The 25,580-nt window shown below is 37.5% G+C and overlaps 1 protein-coding gene across 2 annotated transcripts in view; it reads left to right on the forward strand.

Annotated features, from left to right (window-relative positions):
- Positions 1–25,580, forward strand: part of LOC134754273 (exonuclease 3'-5' domain-containing protein 2) — a 446,643-nt gene that overhangs the window by 19,174 nt on the left and 401,889 nt on the right. For both annotated transcript variants that reach the window (XM_063690496.1, XM_063690495.1), the window contains exons 4-8: positions 6,259–6,506; positions 6,762–6,911; positions 7,608–7,810; positions 12,015–12,177; positions 13,313–13,471. In XM_063690496.1, coding sequence (XP_063546566.1) covers positions 6,259–6,506; positions 6,762–6,911; positions 7,608–7,810; positions 12,015–12,177; positions 13,313–13,471 — 923 coding nt within the window. The remainder of the gene's footprint in view (positions 1–6,258; positions 6,507–6,761; positions 6,912–7,607; positions 7,811–12,014; positions 12,178–13,312; positions 13,472–25,580) is intronic.

Below are 25,580 nucleotides of genomic sequence, written 5' to 3' on the forward strand. Positions count from 1 at the left end.
TAGTATTATTAGGCTTCCGATGTGAATACTTGTTACAGAATGTATTTTATTATGCTTGACTCTCCATGCGAAGACGGGGCGGGTCGCTAGTTATTAATAAACACTTTAAATCAACTTGATAAAATTGCACCTTCTCAATAAATTCTAATTGTTTTTGCTCTAGGTACCTCTTACCATAGTAAAACGCTTTTTAGTGCGGTGCAGCTACAAAACAATGGAAAACATTTTCTTGTGCAGATGTTTTGACCTTATTACAACGACATAAAGCTTATAATTGGCGGTGACACTTGTGATAATAGTTTGGGAACCTACATGTTTTCGACGATGACAAACAAAAGGATATTGGAAAACAATGGATGGATGGACCATTTAAGGTGGTTCGACTAGGTTACCCAAAGCTTAAACCCCGTCACTTTCGCAAATTTCAGGTTTTATTTTTTTGTGGAATAGTGTTCGTATCTGTATACTTAAAAGTATGTTTAGCGCACTCTTTACATAAATATTGAACTATTATAATAAACATTGAATACTTCATTGTGCAAAAACCACCTTTAATGTCGACAGTGTTTCTGTCATGCTATTTCCTACTATTACTCACACATGCAAACAGTGTTTCCGTGATGCTTGTAGTAGACAATTTCATGCAGTGTAAGTATGCTGCAATGGCGTTGCGGTATGTTCGTGGAAATACGTGCAAGAGGATTCGGGTTCGAGACTGGTACGACAGGGGTACTTTTTTTTGTTCTTTTTGTGTTATCTTTCTTATACTTTTTCTTCTTCGAATTCTTGTTTGATTCCGATATAACCGAAATATATTTCAGTGATATTATATTCTCCCTTTAAACTTTCGAAATATGCACGAAAAGTGCTCTTTACGCACTAGGGCGAGAAAGTTGCACCATATGTACTGTAAAATACTTTTTAGTACATATGGTGTATATACGTGCATATGTCGAAAATGTAAAGGGCCATAATTATGTACTGTAAAACGTTGTACAATAATGTACTAATAATAAAGTAGTAATTGTAAAATAAAATTAAAACTTTTTTATATTTTTATTTTTTTTGGATTCAAGTACAGTGAGTAACAACATTGCATGGCCTTCTAATTATAACTATTATAGAAAACGGGATATTTATCATGTTTATTTATATTATTTATTTCTTGATATTTTGGCCGGTCTTGCAAGACCGGTCGTTGTGGAGATCCCTGGGGGAGGCCTATGTCCAGCAGTGGATGGCTTGTTGGTGTAGATGGATTCACACAACAAATGAAATAACATTTTGTCATATTTGTTATCCGTAGTTGTCCCTGTACCTGAAAGAAAAATAATATCATGATAGCACAATATTTCTAGGAAGAAAGATGATGCAACAATATGGATTCTAATAAAGTTATCACTTACTTACCTGGTAGTAATAATTGTGTTTTTCATTCATATACAAAATTCCATCATTTTCAACCCCAGGAAAGTTTCTATTTTATTGCAGTGAGGATGTCCTGATTTTTTCTGGCTAATGGAGGAAAACATTTTATTTCCAAGAATGCCTCTTCATTTTGCACAATACCTAAAAAAAACCTAGAGTTAGTGACACATTGACTATTCGGCAACCAAAACAGTAATAATTACATTATATAGGTATTGTTCACTGCTTATTATCGTACCATTACGGAAGAAGTGAGAATTATTTTCTAACAAGATCGGCACTAGAAAATTACAATGTACAATGAAGGAGTGAAACTGTACCTTACGAAACTTCACCATCATGAATTCCGCTTCAATTGAGTCTGAATTTTCCTGGGTTTTCGCGGACCAGAATACCGATGATTTTTGTAACTTGATTTAGACGTTGCTATCATTTTCAATTTACACAAACAAATTGATAAGTCAAAATAAACATGACCCTATGTGTCAGTGTCAACACTGTCAACAAAAAATGCACTAAACATGACGGCACTGCAAATCCTGCCAGGTCGGCCAGGCAACGTCGCCAACGTCATAGATTTTACACCTAATATGCTGCGCTCCATAGCTCTCTGGCATAATTCAATATATAATTAATTTTTCTGAAGTAAATGGAAAATATGTCATGTTTGAATTGTTTGATTATTTTCACCAAAGGCAATTATTGGGCTTCGAGAACTTAAAAATTTCAATGCACAACTGACTGGGCTATCCGGGAACATATCATAATTTGTTGTGACATCTATATTTCTTGTGAGAGTGGCTAAAATAAATTAGTATTTATATTTATAATTGAATTGAGTAACCCTTGAAGGGTTATTTCTCCTTATGATATTAGAATGTATTAGTCAACATGTATGGCAATTTACCAAACTGCCTGCAAAGGGAAATATTCCACGTTCTAACAATAAGATATTATGAAATTTATGAAACAAGCTTAAGCTATAGGAAGCTTGTAAGAAGTGTTAATGAAAATAGTATATGCCATGAACCCCCAGATTTGACCTTCATAATAAGGCAGTTGTCTGGATCTTGTCCTTATAAAGGCTGATAGCATTATTTTGCATATTTGTATAATATGAGTATGAAGACTATGAAGTGCACTACTGAGGCACTTATTTATTTTATTGTATTATTAAGCAGCTAGCAGACTGACTGCCTCTCTTCTGGATAATGCTACAGAATTTTTGATTAGCAAAGGAAAAATAACATGACATGCCAATGCCTCTTAAGAGGCCGGTGTCGATTTTAGTCGCAAAAATGTAAAATTGATAGATTTCTTCGATGAAATTGAACACCTTTTGTTACCAAATTGAAATAACAAGTACTGGTTTCTATTAGCACGTCTTCTTATCTAGCCTTTTATCAGATCAATTTTTTGAAAACAGACTCACTAAATTAGTAATGATTTTTTTCTGAAGGACGTTTAGGTAAACACGCGTAAAGCACTGATTTTGCCGCTCTTATTTGTAAATTTCGTAAAGTTTAAACTGCTAAAAATGGTAAATTTGTATTACACATATTCTGTACTTGACCTTTATCAGATTACATTTTTGTTATATGACTTAGTTCGAGGAAATGAAAGTTAAACGAATTCAATTCTCTCCAGAAATTACTTCAATACAAGTTACAATTTCTCTGAAAATCGACTTAATTTCAACATAATTTGGATACTTGAACAATCTACAACATTTGCTGAAACTATTCTTATACATCAATTTGTATAATTTACCACCATATATTTTTTAAGAATTTTTAAAAACTGCCCCTTCCTTTCATATATTACCGGTGACGCACGCTCGCGACCTCATTATTAAAAGGCAAGATGAGAAAACGTGCTAATAGAAACCAATACTTGTTATTTAGATATTACGTAACAAAATGTGTATAATTTCAACTACTAAATCTATCAATTTAAAAATTTTGTTCTAAAATCGACTACGGCCTCTTAAGCCTCAAAAGGGTTCAGCATATATTATAAATGTTTGGTACAGACCTTAATCTTATTTTGTTTTCTTTTTATATTATGTAATGTCTTGTTTGTGCTTACGAATAAAATCTTATTCTATTCTATTCAAAGACTTTATTCCAGCAGCTTCCAGAATATTGTTATTATTTGTAAACAATAAGCAAGCAATTCTAGAATAAGCTAGTAATATTTATGTATAGCAAGTACATGACACAGGACCACGTCCATGACTGTGACAAGATGCGCTAAATTTGATCCAGATATATGGATTTATGGATCTCTTGTTAGGTCAATCTCAGGTGCTAATGTCATTATAAGAAATTAATTACCTATTAAAAGACATTTCATGTATTATCCCACGGCCCACGGATGACGTGTTTCTGGTCATATATTCAATTCCATTTTATTATTGAATAGTCGGTACTCTTACTTGTCCCACGGACGAAGGGCTTCTTGCTATGCAATGAGCATTGTAATTGAAGTCATTTTAAAAAGATCTGACCCTCATTCCACGAACGAGGAACAATGTCGCCACGTGACATGTGGATATTTTTAAGCCAACATCTCCCAGAATGTCCCACGGACAAAGAGAACATAACACCATGTCGCGACGCGACATATGGGTATTTTCAAGTCAACCCTTAAACAATGTCCCACAGGGACATAGACAAACTCGTCACACGAGAATGTATAAGAATATAATAAAAACTTTGTATAGGTATTTTATAATAAAGTGAGGTCAAGTACATAAACTATTGTATCAGACCTCCAAGTTTCCCCACGGGAACACTTTTAGCACAGCCCCTTATAGTAGCAAGAATTTGGAAAATGAAGACTGCTTCAATTATCTCCTGATGATAATGTACTTACGTTCCGATATTTTATATATTGCACTTTACATGTGCACTTTGCACCGCATATCGTCTTTTTAGGTATAACTGCATTGATTATAACGGGAAAAACTAAGAATTACTCAATAAAACATAAATTGTTCAAAAAGCGACATGTGCGTAAAAGCCGCGCGAAACAGAATATGAATGTCATCGTGACAGTTGGTGATTTTTTCTTTCATCTCGGCGACTCTAAATTCGCGTCAGATTTTCCAGCGATCGGGACTACTACACTGTTAAATTATCCAGGACTAAATACGAATATAATTATGTAAATGTAATAGTAGAAATAAAGGCTATTTTTATTTTATTGTTTGACATAATTATTGAAAGTCATAATGTAATGAATATCATATTATCATTTCAATAAATAAAACAAAATACAACGTAAAATATTTTTGTCCAGCTAATTCATGACAATCGACCTATGTGTGCTGGCAACAACAACAAGCAACCTTTATAATAAACTATTACAATGCATGTGCTCGAAAAGTGCGTTTCCTACGGAGCCATATCATGCGGAAAGTACTACTTTTCCGCACTAGTGCTTTTTGTTTTCAATTTTTTAATAATTAAACTTATTTGCCATGATATGTTTTTTTATTTACTCGCACAATGCATAGTAAAACATTGTATGATACACGTGCGTAAAGATGATTTCCGCACTTGTTGCATAAATAGCTATTTTAATACAGTTGCTCAAAAAGTGCTACTTTACGTAGCTGTTTAGCTTTTTACTTTTCCAATTTTTTAAAATGTATTCTTGTTCCAATTCATGACTACTTATTGATGAGTGTTAATATTAGTTTCCTTTAAACGTCGTAATCAACATATAAACCTACTGTAAATGTAAGAATACGAAGAATATACATATTTTATTACTTGCCTCTTTATCATTATAACAAGTCTATTTTTTAATATTGAAAAACCGTTCTTAATAAGTTGTCTGAATGGAACGGAACGCCTGTCAAAGAAGAGGCGTTTTTCTTTCTGCTTTAAGTTTCCAAAGGCAACATCCGATATTGTTTTATAAATATACGATACACAAATAATCGTAAATAACGATACTTGGGTAATAATAGTACAATGTTTTATATTTACAATTGTTTTTGTTTTATAGAACATGCATTAAAAAAAAACTTTTATTGAAGTGGGTTCAATAATAATAACAACATCCATTCTAATCGAATAAAAGCTAAAAAAACACCTCTTCATAATGTCAATGTCAATTTTGTCACAGAATTAATAATATAAAAGTTTCGAATTCCTTACTTGTTGTTTTTCTTAGTTTTTCGCAACTGTATTAAAAAACGTCGTTCGATACACGTGCGGAAATGTCATTCTTCACTCGTCCCGAGTCTTGCCACTCGCCTGCGGCTCGTGGCAAGATGTCTCGGTACTCGTGAGGTGATGACATGCTTTCCGCACTAGCATCTAAATGTACTATTCTATATTTCCAGTTTGTTATGACTTTATGTTATTTATTTTCTCAGACATTAAACTAGATAATTTGTAAAATTGTACATCATCATCAACCCTATAGGTACTTGTTACACGTACCAATGACGATAGAATAAGATAGAGCGGTACTGTCATAGTAAATTTTGTAACCACTGTAAATTCACTGCCATCTATCGACATACTTTAAAACTAATAATGAAGATTTATAAAAATACGTTAAAATGTATTTAAATATGGATAAATGTTTTTTTTTTTATTTGCATTAATTATTTTTATATGATTTTGACCCATGTTCTTTCACTGGTATGCGTTAAAATTATAAATAACAAACGCAACAGTCAACGCCCTCTATACGAGAGTAGGCCAAAACTAGTGGCGCCATCTGATCGAGAATCAAATTTTCGTGATTTACGAGGCACGTTTTTTCCTTAGACTGTATCCATCTATTACGGAGTTATATCTATCTTTGCAGGTACGTTGCAGTGATTGGGAGGCTGAGCATTTGACAGACAGACAAATAGTTTATGCAGCGGCTGATGCACATGTGGCTATCAAAATATTTGCGAAACTAATACGTGAATATAGTAGCAGGACACGCGGCTCTTACTGGCTTACTGGAAAGGCGGACAAACATTCACAACAAGCAGTTAATTATTTATGTCGGGATATTGCAGATGTTGCTTTTAAAACAAAGCATAATAATCAGAAAACTAATGCTGGGTAAGAATTACGTACACCTATCTATATATCGATTGGGTAAACTTTCAATTTGACTCCTAATAAGTATAAGAATGATGTTAAAAGCAATAAGGCCTCATAAGTAGGTAGGTATTATTAGTAAAACACTATATGCTCTCTTCTTTGTCATTCTGATCATCAACAAAACAAAAATATTTGTACTTTGAGCATTTCAATGTTGATATCATATTATAACATGTTGTTAATATTTAATCTTATCAAATGTTGTATCATCAGGAAGAAGGATAAGATCGTTAAGAAAGAAGATATAATAATGAACAAGAGGTACCCGCACGCGACGCGCACCAAGCCGCTGTACAACAACTGCTACTTGCAGGCGCCCGATGGGGAGCTTCTCTGCACTTGTGACAAAAAGAAAGCCCTGTGGTAATGAAGCTTCATATCTCATATCATGTCTCAATACCGCTTCACTCATATGGTTAGTGAACAGTTATCATAGTTTGACTATGTTGTCGTTAAAGGTTTAGCTGCAGCGTGCGATACAGGTTCCTATGTATCATGTTTACTCTGGTTGGTTCATAACTAAAAATTATAAACATGGATTTAGTTTAGAACTGACGGTCTAGCATGAGTTGCGTTCTCGTGCGCGTCTCCCTACATCTAGCGCGACGTCAAGTATGGACTCGTGCGCGAGAACGCAACTTATGCTAGACCGTCTGAGCTGCATTTACTAGAATTCCACAACTGGCCTAGTGGTAGGGCTGTAACTACAGTATTTATATTGAAAAGTGGTTAATAAACAAAGTACTTACCCATTAATGTAAATCAGAAATAAGTCTGCAAGAGTCAGGCATAGCATAAGATCCGTCGACAGTGTACGCTACGTAATACAATACCATATAGATACGGTCCGGTACGGTCTACATCCCAAGGGGACAATATTTGGACCCCATAATATTGTCCCCTTGTTAATAAGTGTTTGTTTTGGGTGACTTGTCTCTTCAAGACCTTCGTCAGTCCGCAATCGTAGCCTTCAAATGGGCGGATGCGGCTCGCAAACCGCGGTTTGCCAACCCCTGGGCTAATGGAAGGCCGCGGCTGTTTCGTTCGTGTATGGTGTAGGTACGTGGAGAAGGAATTGGCTGCGGTGGTGAGCGAGGCGCCGCTGACGGTCCGGCTGCGTTTCGAGCCGGCCGGCCGCTCCGTGGGCTCCGTGGGCCGCTACTACTGCCTCGCCAAGGAGAACAAGTGCGTCGTGTGCGGCAACACCGACTCCTACATTAGAAAAAATGTCGTACCTAGAGAGTACCGAAAGTATTTTCCTGGTAAGTTCGTGTGAAGCTTTTTCTTGTCATTCGTTGCCATGGTTACGTTCTCTTTTGTCACTCTTTAAACCTTTATTGTGAGGTATTAAAATTAACCAAACATGCATTTTTGTAATATAGTTTGTCAAAGGACTGTCTCATTTCAAACATAGACAGAGATAATCATACTATCTTCGTCTTACACTAGTACTAGCACCCAAAAAAAAGGATGAGTATGGTTTTTTTGGTTCTTATTTACTGCCAATTCGGTTTGAACAACCATAGTTATGAGCCCGTTCAATATATAGTGCAGTAAAAACACATATTTCTGCACAACACGTATAATTTGTAAAGTAATTTAAAAAAAAATAACATAACCAAAACAAATATTTTTTTTACGGTCCGCTTTCCAAAGAAAACGTTCGGCCAATCAAAGCTGTACCGTGACCTATTAAACCGCGCAGTATGCGGGCTCGTGTCCTCCGTGGGTCTGCTAGTTCCTTTCCAAAGAAAACGTCCGGCCAACCGACGCTGTACCGTGACCTATCGAACCACGCAGTACGCGGGCTCTTGTGCTCCGTGGGTCTGATACCTGACCGCCGGGCGACGACCATCCACTGCCGACTGCCCTTCAGAAGAAAACGTTCCTCTCGATTAAAAGGTTAACTTTGACGGAAAACAAGGAAAAAATCTAATATAATCACAAACAGATCTTTACACGTCAATCTCAAAATCCATCTGAAGTACCCCGAAGAAAACAAATTTCTTTCCGAATCAGAATTGAAACTCAAAATTCAACGCAATTGTAACCTGCCAATATCGAAAATATCACAGTCCAAAAAAGGTTCCATGTGTTTCTTTAAAACGCCATCTAACCGTAATTGCGTGAATCAATTCACACTATACGACACGACTAAACAAACAAGCAAACTAGACATGACAGACAAGCAAGTAGTTTCCAAAATTGACGACAGATGTCGCGCGCGGACAGTAGTCCCCTGGCAGATAGTTCATCCACCCGTATATTATGAAACCTTGTGCTAATTATTTATACCCTAGTACACCATATATATAAAAAAAGCATTACTCAAATCGGACCACGGGTTTCGGAGTTCGGAGTAATCGGTGAACGTACATAAAAATAATAATAGCCACAACCGAATACAGAACCTCTATCTTCTGGGTAAAAAAGTCGGTAAAGCCTGACCAGTAATATATGATCATTGGCAAGAGGGCGTTGTTATTTTCATGTATAGGGTGACAGTTTAGTATAGTATGGAAATAGTTCTTTTCACATCACCTATTCGAAAAGGGAACTTTTCTTCCCTGCTAGGAGGGATCAAAGTGGCACTTTTCTGTTCAAGGACATTTTGTTGCCAGTATGAAATATTGACACAAAGACATATGAAATTAGTATGCATATAATCGATTACAATTTCTTTATAATCGATTACGTGCATACATTTTTTCTAACTTAAATAATATTTTGTTGTAATTGTAAACAATAAATGTAATTAGCGTATTTTAAATTAATTAAAAGCATATTTAAATTAAGTAAATTAATTAATTAGCGGAATATTTACAAAGAAACGTAAAAAAACATTAGTTTAATAATTTAATTTTTATTTTGACATTTTAGGTCTCCTTAAACGCAGCCATACTTGTCTATGCAATTTAAAAAGTTTTGTACAAATATTTCACAAAGCATAATTATGCGGTTCTGTATTGTGTATAAATTTGTAAATACTTAGTTTAAATCAGTAACTTTATAATAATAAATATAAGTGATATCAGTCTTCATAGTGTTCTTCCGAAGATTTGGTTCAAAGGGGTAAGAGCTAATTTGTTACCAGAAAAATCTACAAAAATAATATACTTGATTTTCATTGTATAATTTTATGTGTTTGCTACTGTCTTTTAGGTACATAATTATGAGCTGTAGGTACTTTTAATTTGTTAGTACAGTCACGTCTGAAAATATCAATACGGACAAAGTGCCAGAAGTATGTAACTTATACTAAGGTCGTGTATACATATTTTTGGCACTTTGTCCGTATCGATCTTCGCTTAAAATAATAATGTTTTGAAACCTAATATATGTATGTAATTTCCTCATAGGTGATGTGAAAAGCAGTATGTGTCACATGGTAGCAAAATTATTTTCACCTTGGGCGTTAACACTTGAATCCCTCACTACGCTCAGGATTCTATGTTAGAATCCCTCGCTACGCTTAGGATTCTATTATAGAATCCTTTGGTTCGTTTAGAATTCAATTGTACGCCCTCGCCGTAAATATGTCATTTTGCTCCCTTGTGACACAATCTACTATTGTTATACAAGGGTGCAAAGTTGTATTTTACCCGCGAGTGTGGAATTGAAACACGAGCAAGCGAAAGGATCCTATAGTTGAACCACGAGCGAAGCGAGTGGTTCTAAAATAGAATCCTGAGCGTAGCGATTGTTTTAACACACGAGAAGTAAAATACATTTGCACCCGTGTGTAACACAAAACTTTTCCCCTCACTATAGCGAGGAAAGTGCAACATCCACAGGCGTTAGATCATCTTTATCAACTGGAATCACTAATTTTTTTACGATATTATAACAAAAAACTCTGGAAATTCTGTACTTTTACGTGAGAAGTATTTAAGTAAAATTTTTGTTGACAATGTTGACATTTCTGACGTATGAAATGTCAATGATGCGTTTTGAAATTGCATCGACTTAACTTGTGCGTTCAGAATTATATTTAACATAATTATTAAAAAACAAACGTTTATTATGGAATTTCAAGGTTTATGACTTAAAATCATTAAATAAAGCTAAATCTGGTATTTTTTATTAGATTCTCAAACCATTTATTTAATGATAATTAATATCGAACGAACCATTATTATGAGTGTTTTAAATTTTGTTATCTGTCAAGCTACTTAAACACGCTCCATCCAAGGTCAAATTACTTTCCCCACTAGTGGATAAAATGCGTTTTTCCCCGCTTGTTTTAAAGGATAAAATACGGCTTTCCGAGCTAGTGAGGGGAAAAAATTGTTCCAGTGATATTCCGCAACATGGCGCGTGATTATATATTCCTGGTCAGGCTTTAAAAAGAAATAAAACAACATTTCACTAAAAACGTTTTTGATTATTTGGCTGAATGATAGTCTCACTATCATTCCCAAATTGGCTGTTGTAAACCGAAAATAATAAAATTCGCAACCGTTAGTGTAACACTTAATGTAACCAATATTTATTTTATCGGGTTTTTTTTTCACTATTGTATTAAAAAACGTCTTTTATTGTTACGTGCGCAAGTGTAATTAATGTATGTTGACAGGCTACAGAGAACCTACCGCGATCACCGAAGTTCGCAAATTGCGGGCATGTTTCTCTTTTACTCCAATTAAGGCGTAATTAGAATGACGCGTGTTCGCGGTAGGCCCTCTGGTCCCTTGTCTTCTACGAGCTGTTGGACCCGTATCGCGGTCCTCGTTCGAGTGTAGGTAAATAGTGACACACTTGATGCAATTATTTATAAGTGTACCATCGCCCACACCACACTGTTAACTGTCCAGCTGTCCAGCTGTCCACTGTCCACGGCACCGGTGGATCTTATTACAAAAGGCATGCATGAGGTCCACCGGTGCCGTGGACAGTTAAAGAGTGTTGCTGTTTGTGCTATTCCAACCTCATTTGTACATGTACAGGTGTGTGTAATATAATACAATAAAACCGGCCAAGTTCGGACTCGCGCACGAAGGGTTCCGGTACCATTACGCAAAAAAATCACGTTTGTTGTACGGGAGCCCCACTTAAATATTCATTTAATCTGTTTTTAGGGTTCCGTACCCAAAGGGTAAAAACGGGACCCTATTACTAAGACTCCGTTGTCCGTCTGTCTGTAACAAGGCTGTATCTCATGAACCGTGATAGCTAAACAGTTGAAATTTTCACATATCATGTATTTCTGTTGCCGCTATAACAGCAAATACTAAAAAGTACGGAACCCTCGGTGCGCGAGTCCGACTCGCACTTGGCCGTTTTTTAGTATTTGTTGTTATAGCGGCAATAGAAATTGTGAAAATGTCAACTGTCTAACTATCATGGCTCATGTGATACAGCCTGGTAACAGACGGACAGACAGACAGACGGACGGACAGCGGAGTCTTAGTAATAGGGTCCCGTTTTTACCCTTTGGGTACGGAACCCTAACAAGTGTTATTTTAGAGGTAATGAAGGACCACTCGTCGCACGACGTGTTGCTGCTGTGCGTGCGCTGCCACCAGCTCTCCAACACGCTGGACCTGCGCATGCGCGAGATGCTGGCGCGCAAGTGTCACGCGCCGCTAGCTAACGGCAAGGCTGTGTTCAGCTACGACTTCAATACCAAGTAAACTTTATACATAGTTCATTTACATTTACAAGACAATTTTGAAACTTGTCTATCCAAAACCTTTTTTTTTCCAAAACGTCACTCTCTGACACAAAAAAAAAACAAAATTAGAAATTATTTATTCATAACATATGTCATGCACCATGCACTGGGTAGTGGGTATAAAGGTGTGTGATGTGTCGAATCCTCCTTTTAATTAGTTAATGAGTTTAAATAATAACTTGTATTAGGAGGAATTCGCTCTTTCATACAAGGTTCCGACTTATGATTATGATTACTAAGTTAGTCCTTGCTTTACTTACAATAATAAATGTACGATATCCATACTAGTCCATAGTAATATTATAAACATCTCTTATAAATGCGAAAGTGTGTCTGTCTGTCTGTTACCTCTTCACGCTTAAACCGCTGAACCGATTTAGTTGAAATTTGGTATACAGATAGTTTGAGTCCCGGAAAGGACATAGGATATAGGATACCTTTTATCCCAGAACTCACCCCTTTAGGGTGTAAAAATGAGGGTGGATATTTGTAGAGGGGATCAATAATTTCTTAAAAAAACTGGTTAAGTACGAGCCGGACTCGCGTTTCAAGGGTTCCGTACATCGCACAATTCTTAACAATGTTTTTTTTTACTAGAAACGAGTGAAACGTCTTGAAAACCCCGAATGGGTCAGATCAAAAACCAGATGTTACGGGAAGTGTGGTGGCTTATATGAAAAGTAGCTTGTATAGGAAGATTAAATGCCGAACAATAGTACAAGTGTCCAAATGCGAAGACCGAAGGCAAGCAGGGCTGAAAGCTCGCAGCGCAGCGTCCGACGCCGACGCGTTCGCGCTTCCCATAACTTCCGCAAGTATTTTAATAGCGAAGGCCAAACTGCTCAAACTCAAACACGTAACAATAGTACCTAAAGGTAGGTACCTAATCAATCAATAGTACAAGTACCATTGCGGCTGTGCCAGATACAGCCTTGTTGCATTTTTTGTCTTCAGTCCGACTCACGCTTGAACCTAAAGGCACGCCTCTCTCGGATGCTTCTGGTCTTCGGCCCCACGGGCCCCACGCGATGCTCGGCCTTCGCATTTAAGATACTTGCGGAATTCTCATTAATTGTTTCAATTGTTTCAGGAAAATACGTTCGGCGGCGCGTGCCCTGCTGCACCAGTCACAGTCGCTGCCGGAGGCGCGGCGGCGCGCTCTCGAGGAGGTGCTGTTGCAACACTACCCGCAATGCGAGGAGATCACGCCAGAACTGCTGGAGGAGGCTGCTGCCATCGGCCCGGAAGCGTATGTATCCTCCCTACCACCCTAGACCACGAACCAAGAAAGTTTTCACAAGAAGAGCCAACCGCAGTAAATCACCAGTTTTAGGAATCTCAAAGAGCCACACATGTTTCCCGGGGTCTAGGTAATCTTATGAGTGATTTAACGTTCATAAGCCGAGCGGGCCAGACGGCGTACCGGCACAGATTAATAAATAGTTACTACGTAACAGATACATCATTCCCATACAAAAGCGAAAATACCTACGCTATAATAGCCTACAAAATCTTAATAATAATACCTGCTGCTCAGGACGAGAAGAAATGTACCATAAGTATGCGCACAAAGAGTCGAGACTGCCTTGCTCGCCGCGCGAGCCACGTGCCAACGCGTCATCGTAAGAATGCGCTAGGGTTGTACTGTTACTTATGTTATTATTGTAATAAAACGACTGTTGCGAATCAACCATATTTTATATTAGTCAATCAAATATTTAAAAACAACACTTATAATACCTGACTCAAAAAACTCCTTAATTTACGATTTATCTACTTATGTTCAAAGAAATAAATAGTGACAAAATTCATAAAGATAGATTTAAAATACTACTCACCTTTCTTCGTCTCTCGGAAATGAAAAAACCGGCCAAGTGCGAGTCGGACTCGCCCACCGAGGGTTCCGTACTTTTTAGTATTTGTTGTTATAGCGGCAACAGAAATACATCATCTGTGAAAATTTCAACTGTCTAGCTATCACGGTTCATGAGATACAGCCTGGTGACAGACGGACAGCGGCAGCGGAGTCTTAGTAATAGGGTGCCGTTTTTACCCTTTGGGTAAGGAACCCTAAAAAAACGACAAATTTTCTTTTGTTTTTTGACTTTTACACCCATCTATCTACTGCACAATAATTACGTGGTTTCGGCATTTTGAAGCGAAGCGCGGGAAACGTGCGGTGCGAGCGCTCAGGCGGGCGTTCGGCGGCCCTCTGTCAATTATATCGTCGACGATACGCCGAGCGGTAGGCATATAGCGCGTGGCTTTGAGCGAGTGAAGGAGGCCTGGTACCGGCAGTTGTGCTCCCGAGTTGTCCTGTGTTAGCGCGCCTTTTCACGCTCTCTAACCACAAATGGCACATTCCATCTTCGTGTAAGACTGCCCTTGTGCACCCTGTGCCTAGACAGGGCGATAGATCAGACCCTTCGAATTACAGGCATATTGTAGTGTAGGCATGACAGAGACTTGCTACGTATGAAAAGGTTACGTCCTAATTATAGATCTTAAATATTAATTATTTATTCAATTGTTAAATGTCATCTAAATGCCAACGCATGTAGATGACTAGTTTATAAACCCTGCACATTCTCAATAAATCAGTTAGTTTTGTACAACACTCCTGAGTATCACAATTACTACCCCTAACGCCGCACAACATATGGCGACCCTGCCAGTGGGACTGCTCAGCAGTCCTGGTTTCCGAGCCAACTAAACCGCGCCGCGCCAGCCACTCAGCTCTACCATGCCGGCCAGAGTCAGCAACAACCCGATCCACTGAAGCCCAACGTAAGAAGCTCACCAACGACTGACGAGATAATTTTTAAGAAAAAAAAACCGACTTCAATGGGGGCCGCTGAAAGTTCACTTATTGTTGATGGTTCACTCTTAGATTCCAGACAATGAAATGAAAAAGACAGCATCTTTTGCCTAATTATGTAGAAAAGGAAGTAAAACCACCCACTTTTCTAGCAGCATTTTGTTTTTGTAAGGGTCGCAGTTCTAACCTAACCTACTTTTCTGATAGCATTTCGCTTCTGTAAGGGTCACAGCGCTAACCTAACCTACTTTTCTGATAGCAGTTCTGTTCTGTGAGAATTGCAGTTCAAAACCCAACCACCCACCTAACCCACTTTTCTAGTAGCATTTCCGGGTCCGGGTCTTGGTCCGGATCAGAGTCCGGGTCTGTGTCCGGCTGTCCGGGTCCGAGTTGGGGTCCATGTTCAGACCCGGGTCCGGGTCCGAGTCTGGGTCCAAGTTTAGGTCTGGGTCCATAAGGAAGAGAACAAATCGCCAAACGTGGACTATGTGTCATTGAAGAGTTCCATTCTGATCATTATCAGCAGTTTCCACTTCATCAAATGTCACTTTTTTAAATGTAAATGCTGGATTTGTTGATGAAAATACAAAAATCACTATATGTATGCCTTTTACATTTGAGGAGTTCCCTCGATTCCTCATGGATCCCATCATCAGAACTGCTTTTTGACAAAAACGGGACCAATCTGTATGTATATACTTACAATCCAAAAAAGAATTTTCAAATCGGTCCAGAAAGGACGGAGTTATGGAGTAACAAACATTACATAAAAATAAAAAAACAACCGAATTGAGAACCTCCTCCTTTGAAATCTTGAAGTCGGTTAAAAATGTGACATGTTGTGACAAGGGGTGGTGGGGAGTCACTTTAACTTATTTAAATTATTTTATTCGCTGTACAGTTAAATAACAAGTTTTTTGAACGATAATCGTTTTGAATCGTTTTCCTAATCTGTTTTGGGTTATAAAATTACTAATATTTCTTTTGTCAAAAATATTTTGATACAATATTAATAATACTTAATTCGATTTGCCGATTTCATTAAAAAAAAGGATGTCACACCAGGGGGGGGGTTTGCCAAATGTGACCAAGTGTGACGGAGGGGGGGGGGGGGGGGGGGGGGAGTCAGAAAACCTCGAAATTCGTGTGACGTTATTAATGGATGAACCCTACACTCAGAAACACAACCTATCGGTATCGGTATAATTTGGGGGTACCAAATTTCCTTTTCACAGCAGTTACGAGTAGATAGGCTTATTATGATGTCAAAAAACCAAACATGTTATGTAATAGGGTCGGAGTACCTCAAGGGACTATACTTGGACCTTTATTGTTCCTTCTATACATTAACGATCTGCCTCTAATTACAAATCACAGTTGTAGCTTATTTGCGGACGATATCTCAATTGTTATTTGCGATAGGGATAATGAAAATTATGAGAATATTATTAATAATGCAATTGCTGACATAATTAAATGGTTAAATGATAATAATTTACAAGTTAATATTGATAAAACAAAGTATATCCAATTTATTAATAGAAGAGGAAAGAAGGAGAAACTGCATATAGCCTATAATGGACAGACTCTCGTAGAATGTGATACCACTACGTTTTTAGGGTTTGCCCTAGATGATCGATGTACTTGGAAAACGCATGTGGATAAGGTATGCTCAAAAATTAATAGATTTGTATATGTTTTATGGCGATTGACACGCATAACTGATATGAAAACCGCTATAATGGCATATCATGCTTATGTTGTATCCAATTTAAGGTACGGTATATTGATGTGGGGAAATTCGTCATATGTAAATCATGCCCTTATAGCACAAAAACAATGCATTAGAGCAATATGCAACATGCGTCAAAGAACATCTTGTGTAAGTTCTTTTATTAAATTGAAATTGTTAACTGTACACTCGATTTATATATACGAAGTTTGTGTATTTGTTAAATTGCACCCCGATATATTCGTCAAAAAAAGAGATATAACACATTTTAACACTAGATATCCTGACAGACTAGTACTCCCTAATATGCATACAGTCATGAAAAATAAAAGTTGTTATGCAATGTGCGTTAAAATATTTAATAGACTGCCTGATGAGCTTAAACAGCTACCACTCAATAAATTTAAAAACAAACTGTACTCTTTCCTTGTCGACAAATGTTACTACAGTCTGAAGGAATTTTTAGTTAATTAACTGTCACTTCATAATTTGTTAGTAACAGTCCACGTTAATAACTAATGGCTTTATAACTAGGTTAATAATGCATGTTTTGATTAAAATAATGATGTCAATTAAACTTAAATTTAGTATAAGTTTTCAATTTGCATGGCTTTTTAAAGTCTGAATGTGTATGGCTCTATAAATAATAATGTAACACCATTGTATACCACATTTAATGGCAAATAAATATATTTCTATTCTATTTCTATTTCTTTCTATTTCATGATTGCCATCTCAAAATGGTAGCTAAACGCAAAATGGTGGCGGATATTGAGTATTAAAAAATCAACCATAACTCGAGAAATATTTATCCGATTTCCTTTTTTTTTTAATTATACCTCTATATGTGTGCTTGAAATGTTGTCACAGAATAACTAATAGTACTACCGTACAGAAAATTCACTCCTTCACAAAAGCCAGATTTAGGTATAAAATTATACCTACACTCGCAGCCTGCAAGCAAAATTGAAACTTATAACCGCGCACGAACCGTGAATCTTCTTTGCGCGCCGCAGTTTTATGACCGAGCTGCGAGTGTCGGCACGGGGTTGTCACTTGACAAGTTTTTGTACCTATACCTACTGATTTATAATTTTTAAGATAAATATGTAGGAATTACAAACGTTGATTCTGTAAACATACAATTTTTAGCCGGGGATAGTATGTCTGATTCTCACGGAAGTAGGTATGCCATATAAGTACTTATTCCTTTGAAAATATGTCGGTCAATATAGTCCGGAATTTAAAAAAAATGATTTTTTCTGCTTCCTTGTTCTTCCGTTTATTCAGACATCCGTAAACAGAACATTATCTTTTATACAGATTAGATTGCGATTTAGGTTTCGAAGCCATTGCGTATTTTCAAATTTTTCAATTTTGCGCGAGCGCCAGTTGAGCACGTGACACGACTATCGTGCGAGCCGAGCGGCAGACCACTGCCATACACCTGCCCGGGCGGTGCGCCGGCCAAATATACCTAAACTGCGCAGTGACACCCCCCATGTTGTTCTATATATTGTATCGATAAAGTCAACCGTTAATTAGTAATTAAAGAAATATTGAAAATTTTCAAATTTTTTTGTGATACTTTTTTTTTAATCAGGTTTTTACAAAATATCATGTACAATACAAAAAAGTTTTAAATGAGACAAAATATTGTATTAAGTTACCTTTAATTTGACGTATAACTTGTATGGGTCTGATCACTGAGAGAGAACACATGGAAACATGAATTTGATTTTACTTCCGTTGAAATTCACCGTTGGCTAAATAACTGCGTACAGAACAAAAAGCTTCAGATAGAAGTAGTAGAGTACAGAAATTATGTTTTTAGTACATTTTAATAATTTTAGCAATAATTTAGTTAGAGTGATTGTAGTATGACAGTTCGTACTTGTGTTGTGATCGTCACGAATAAATATCTTTTATCTTATCTTATCTTAATATTAATTTTGATGTTACAGGTAAAAACTAGTATTCGGTTTAAATAGTAATTTCTTCAGTGAAAATGTGTTCGGCTACAAATAAAATACAATATACAAATAATATATTTTAATAATTTATAAGAATAGTAGCAGGGTTTCGTTTTTTTCGTTCATAAGCCCGGGAACGAAAAGGATTTCGGTTCCGTTTGTGGTTACCAGTTAAAAACTGTTCTATTTAGATAACGTCGACATGCGTCCGCCTTTCGTTTTTGTGGAACGAAATTAACCGGTTAAGTAAATTGAAAATATCGAAGTAAGATTGAACGAGTAAGTTATTGCTATCTCTTTCACGTATGACAACGAGTTTAACCGAGTCTCCGAAAGGCTGCAGTAACCGGTAGTATATCGTTCCCCGAGAACCGTAAAATTCCGTTCCCTCTTCTTACCGGTTAGAAGAGAAAACTTAATTTTTTAGTTCATCATCATCATCATATTAGCCAGAAGATGTTCCGGTACGTGGTCGCCACTCGAGAACCTTTCCGCCCCAACGGCTATCGGTTCTACGTGCAATGTGCCCTGCCCACTGCCACTTAAGTTTAGCGATTCGGAGGGCTACATCGGTTACTTTGGTTAAGCTGCGGATGGCCTCATTTCTGATGCGATCACGATAAAAAAAGTATCACAAAAACATTAAAAAAAAACAATATTTCTTTAATTACTCATTAACGGTTGACTTTATCGATCAAATATGTGAACAAAATTTCAAGCACACATATGGAGCTTTTGTTTAAAAAAAATAGTAATGAATTCGGACGAATACTTCTTGAGTTATGGTTGATTTTTAAAACTCAATATCCGCCATCTTGGGTCGGCGGCCATTTTATTTTAGCTACCATTTTTTAGATGGCAATCATTTTTTAACATCATAATAAGCTTATCTAACTGCTGTGAAAAGGAAATTTGGTACCCCTAAATTATACTATTTTCCAAAATTTGGCTAGCTGGATTAGCATAGACTAATTTGGAAGCATCAGGTTTCAGGTCCAAATTTTGCTTTCAATTGACGTCGACGTCGCCAGTTTCTATGTAAAAGGTGCCCTGGTTGTGCAGCTGTGTATACGAGTAGTTTTTTGGGTTCCATACCTCAAAAGGAAAAAAACGGAACCCTTATAGGATGACTCGTGCGTCTGTCTGCCTGTCTGGCCGTCTGTCACAGCCTATTTTCTCCGAAACTACTGGACCAATTAAGTTGAAATTTGGTACACATATGTATGTTTGTGACCCAAAGATGGACATTAATTTTAAACACGGGGGCCACTTTTGGGGGGTAAATGAGAAAATTAAAAAATAAAGTTTGACAAACTATATCGTGTTACATATCAAATGAAAGAGCTCATTGTGCGAATCTCAACAGTACATTATGATACAAGTGTGCTAAGTTGGTCATTACACACGAAGCGATATTGTGCGCGCGAGCTGTAAGCGAGCGCGCAATAAGAAAGCCGATCTGTGTAATGACCAATGCACACGCGTTTCATACGACGTTTTTCAACACACTTGCGAGAAAAAAAAAGATACTCATATTATTCAAATTTTAATAGTTAAAACAGTTAGTATTGTGTGCTGCATCTGTCATACTGCCGGGCGGCGCGGCGGGCGGGCCGGCCGGACCGCGCGCCGCGCAGGCGGTCGGGCGCGCCCGTGCCCGCCAGTCCGACCAATTAAAGAAGGCTCCCTTTCCATGCATATTATTAGCAATCAGTTACCTTCTTAACTCAGTCGGATAATATAATGAAAAAGCACGAGTGGAATAATACGCTGAAAGAGCACGCGTGTTTAATATCTAGGATTATGAGCCAACAATCGGTGGAATAAAAACGTCGTTTTGAGCAAGTGTGTTGAAAATATATTTACAGTACATATGGTGCTACTTTCTCGCACTAGTGCGTAAAAGAGCACTTTTCGTGCATATGTCGAAAGTTTAAAGGGCCATATGTACTGTAAAACGTTGTACGATACGCGTGCGAATAGGTAATTCGCAACTCGTGTCGATTTAAAACACTCCCTGCGGTCGTGTTTTAATTTATCGCCACTCGTTTCGACTTTCCTCTTTTCCGCACTTGTATCGTAAATAACTATTTCTTTATAATTTAAAGATAAACAGTTTAGAAGTTATTCAAGAAAATAGGTAAAAAATGACCATTCCCCCCTTTATCTCCGAAACTACTGGGTCAAAAATTTTGAAAAAAATTCACATAATTTTTAAGAAAAAAAAACCGACTTCAATGGGGGATGCCGCTGAAAGTTCACTTATTGTTGATGGTGCACTCTTAGATTCCAGACAATGAAATAAAAAAGGCGGCATCTTTTGCCTAATAATGTAGAAAAGGAGGTAAAACCACCCACTTTTCTAGTAGCATTTCGTTTCTGTAAGGGTCGCAGTTCTAACCTAACCTACTTTTCTGATAGCATTTCGTCTGTAAGGGTCACAGCTCTAACCTAACCTACTTTTCTGATAGCAGTTCTGTTCTGTGAGAATCGCAGATCAAAACCCAACCACCCACCCTAACCCACTTTTCTAGTAGCATTTCCGGGTCCGGATCAGAGGCCGGGTTCAAGTTTGGGTCAGAGTTCGGTCCGGGTCCGGGTCCAAGTTGGGGTCCATGTTCAGACCCGGGTCCCGGAAGAGAACAAATCGCCAAACATGAACTATGTGTCATTGAAGAGTTCCATTCTGATCATTATCAGTCATCAAATGTCACTTTTTTAAATGTAAATGTTGGATTTGTTGATAAGAAAACAAAAATCACTATAAGTATGCCTTTCACATTTGAGGAGTTCCCTCGGTTCCTCGTGGGTCTCATCATCAGAACTCGAGCTTGACAAAAATATGTCTTAATAACTTAAGTTGTTTAATAAACATAAAGAAGAGGACAAATCGCCAAACGTAAACTATGCGTCATTAAAGAGTTCCATTCTGATCATCATCAGCAGTTCCACTTCATCAAATGTCACTTTTTAAAATGGAAGTGCTGGATTTGTTTATAAAAATACAAAAATCACTATATGTATGCCTTTCACATTTGAGGAGTTCCCTCGATTCCTCATGGATCCCATCATCAGATCTCGAGCTTGACAGATTTGTTTCTTGAAAACCTAACTTGCTTAACAAACATAACGAAGAGGACAAATCGCCAAACGTGAACTATGCGTCATTGAAGAGTTCCGTTCTGATCATCATCAGCAGTTCCACTTCATCAAATGTCACTTTTTAAAATGGAAGTGCTGAATTTGTTTATAAAAATACAACAATCACTATATGTATGCCTTTCACATTTGAGGAGTTCCCTCGATTCCTCATGGAACCCATCATCAGAACTCGAGCTTGACAAAAATGTTTCTTGAAAACCTAACTTGCTTAACAAACATAACGAAGAGGACAAATCGCCAAACGTGAACTATGCGTCATTGAAGAGTTCCGTTCTGATCATCATCAGCAGTTCCACTTCATTAAATGTCACTTTTTAAAATGGAAGTGCTGGATTTGTTTATAAAAATACAAAAATCACTATATGTATGCCTTTCGCATTTGAGGAGTTCCCTCGATTCCTCATGGATCCCATCATCAGAACTCGAGCTTGACAAAAATGTTTCTTGAAAACCTGACTTGCTTAACAAACATAACGAAGAGGACAAATCGCCAAACGTAAACTATGCGTCATTAAAGAGTTCCATTCTGATCATCATCAGCAGTTCCACTTCATCAAATATCACTTTTTAAAATGGAAGTGCTGGATTTGTTTATAAAAATACAAAAATCACTATATGTATGCCTTTCACATTTGAGGAGTTCCCTCGATTCCTCATGGATCCCATCATCAGAACTCGAGCTTGACAAAAATGTTTCTTGAAAACCTAACTTGCTTAACAAACATAACCAAGAGGACAAATCGCCAAACGTGAACTATGCGTCATTGAAGAGTTCCGTTCTGATCATCATCAGCAGTTCCACTTCATCAAATGTCACTTTTTTAAATGTAAGTGCTTGATTTGTTGATGAAAATACTAAAATCACTATATGTAAGCCTTTAACATTTGAGGAGTTCCCTCGATTCCTCATGGATCCCATCATCAGTACTGCTTTTTGACAAAAACGGGACCAATCTGTATGTGTATACTTACAATCAAAAAAAGAATTTTCAAAATCGGTCCAGAAATGACGGAGTTATGGAGTAACAAACATTTAAAAAAAAAAAAAAAACAACCGAATTGAGAACCTCCTCCTTTGAAATCTTGAAGTCGGTTAAGAGGCCTTATTCCTACAAACGAGCGTATTTAGCAAAATGCGTCCTTTTGCATTCAACATTACGACGTAACTATTAGTATTTGTTCAAAAACTGTTAACGTTCTTAAATAATCATTTCCTAAACTAGCGGCTGAAATAGTTAAAGTTTTCATTTTCTCTTTTTAAACCTAAAATAAATGAGTTTTCCTGGGAGTATTTTTCAAAATTTGCTGTGAGAAGTGTCGTTTCGGTTGCCAATTTTGCAGTAAACAAGAATCATTTGGTACATGAATGATTACAATTCAATTCACCATATCTTGTACGAGGGGCTGAAATGATTGAAAATCAAAGATTCATTTAAAAAAAATGATAAAATACCTTCCGAGTTTTCTTCATTTTTTCGGTGAAAACAGGGTCGCAATATATTTTTCTCAAAAATGGACGGCAAAGTCGACGTTGCCGGTTAAAAAGTAGGTCGCGAAGTGCGTTGTTTATGGTCAGTCAAAAAATTAAAAAGTTAAAAACATTGCAGTCTCGATTTCGGGACTGCAATGTTGCATACAAATTCCATTATTTGTCGAGTTCCAAACTTTTTAAAAGTTGAAGTGGCCATATCAAATGCAGGCATAGGTCCATTAAACAGCCAAACAGATGATCAGTACTTATAATTATAATGTTGGTACCGCGACTATTTAGGTGTCTCAAATAAGTTGGCGTATTTTTAGCAGAAAAATACACTTCTATTTTTAATTAAAAAAATAAAACGGCGGCAAAGCAAATCTTATTACTTTTTTCTGTGAAAATATATACATAAGAACGTTGCTTCTGTAAAATATTTCTATTATATTTGTATTTATTGCGCCATTTTTGAGAAAAGCACTATATATGACTCGGCTGGAAGGCTACTTGCTGGCTTCGGATTCAATTAAACGGACTCCCAAGGTCGTCCGTTTAAAACGAATCCTCAGCCAGCAAGTAGCTACTTCCGAGCCTCGACAATAATGTACTATTTTTATCGCAAATTGTACTTATATTTTGCCCTCAAAATAATATTATAGCAAACTCTAACTTTATGCTAACTCATAAAAAAATTATCATAACTATAGGACCTATTTTCCCGTAAATTTAAATATTTTTAAAAGACGTATAAATCACGCTGCACGGACGCTGCGCGCTCAGTCTCCGCCGGGCGCGCTTAGGGGACGGACCTGTGCTCGATCGTCAGGCGTTTGTTTTGTTCGTAACCAGCGAGCTAGTTCCGAGAAGTAGTGTATACTGCGATTAAAAAATCTTGATCCTTAGGTGATCAATGTAATCATAGGTACATTTTATAGCACAAATATTAAATTTTTTCGCCTAGGTGATCGGGTTTGTTCAGGGTGCCTAGCCAAGATGCCAACCGTTGAGGTACCTATAGTTTACATTGAAACCAAATCTGTAGCTGGCCTCTGAATGGGTAGTAGAAACGGGTTCCGTATATCTTTCCCTTTCCAGATGACCAAGGTGCCTAGCAAAGATGCCAACCGTTTAGGTACCTAGAATATAATTTACATTAAAACCAAATCTGTAGCTGGCCTCTAAAATGGGTCGTAGCTAAACGCGTTCCTTGTGTATTGCGCTTTCTAGATGACCAGGGTGCCTAGCCAAGATGCCAACCGTTTAGGTACCTATAGTTTACATTAAAACCAAATCTGTAGCTGGCCTCTGAATGGGTAGTAGAAACGGGTTCCGTATGTCTTTCCCTTTCCAGATGACCAAGGTGCCTAGCCAAGATGCCAACCATTTAGGTACCTAGAATATAATATACATTAAAACCAAATCTGTAGCTGGCCTCTAAAATGGGTCGTGGAAACGCGTTCCTTGTGTCTTTCGCTTTCTAGATGACCAGGGTGCCTAGCCAAGATGCCAACCGTTTAGGTACCTATAGTTTACATTAAAACCAAAACTGTAGCTGGCCTCTGGATGGGTAGTAGAAACGGGTTCCGTATGTCTTTCCCTTTCCAGATGACCAAGGTGCCTAGCCAAGATGCCAACCGTTTAGGTACCTAGAATATAATTTACATTAAAACCAAATCTGTAGCTGGCCTCTAAAATGGGTCGTAGAAACGCGTTCCTTGTGTCTTTCGCTTTCTAGATGACCAGGGTGCCTAGCCAAGATGCCAACCGTTTAGGTACCTATAGTCTACATTAAAACCAAATCTGTAGCTGGCCTCTGAATGGGTAGTAGAAACGCGTTCCGTATGTCTTTCCCTTTCCAGATGGCCAGGGTGTCCAGCCAAGATGCCAACCGTTTACGCTCCGTAGCGAACGAAACGCAACTGTCTCTGTCGCATTAATATGTAAGAGTGATAGAGAGAGATTACCCTATCATTCGCTACGGAACGAACGACTGGCATCTTGGCTAGGCACCCAGGTTTAGGTACCTATTATAGTTTACATTAAAACCAAATCTATAGCTGGCCACTGTAATGGGTAATAGAAACGCGTTCCGTATGTGTTTCGTTTTGCAGATGACCAGGGTGCCTAGCCAAGATGCCAACTGTTTACGCTCCGTAGCGAACGAAACGCAACCGTCTCTGTCGCACTAATATGGAAGAG

The sequence above is a fragment of the Cydia strobilella genome, chromosome Z (genome assembly GCF_947568885.1).
Source record: "Cydia strobilella chromosome Z, ilCydStro3.1, whole genome shotgun sequence".
NCBI classification, from domain to species: Eukaryota; Metazoa; Arthropoda; class Insecta; order Lepidoptera; family Tortricidae; genus Cydia; species Cydia strobilella.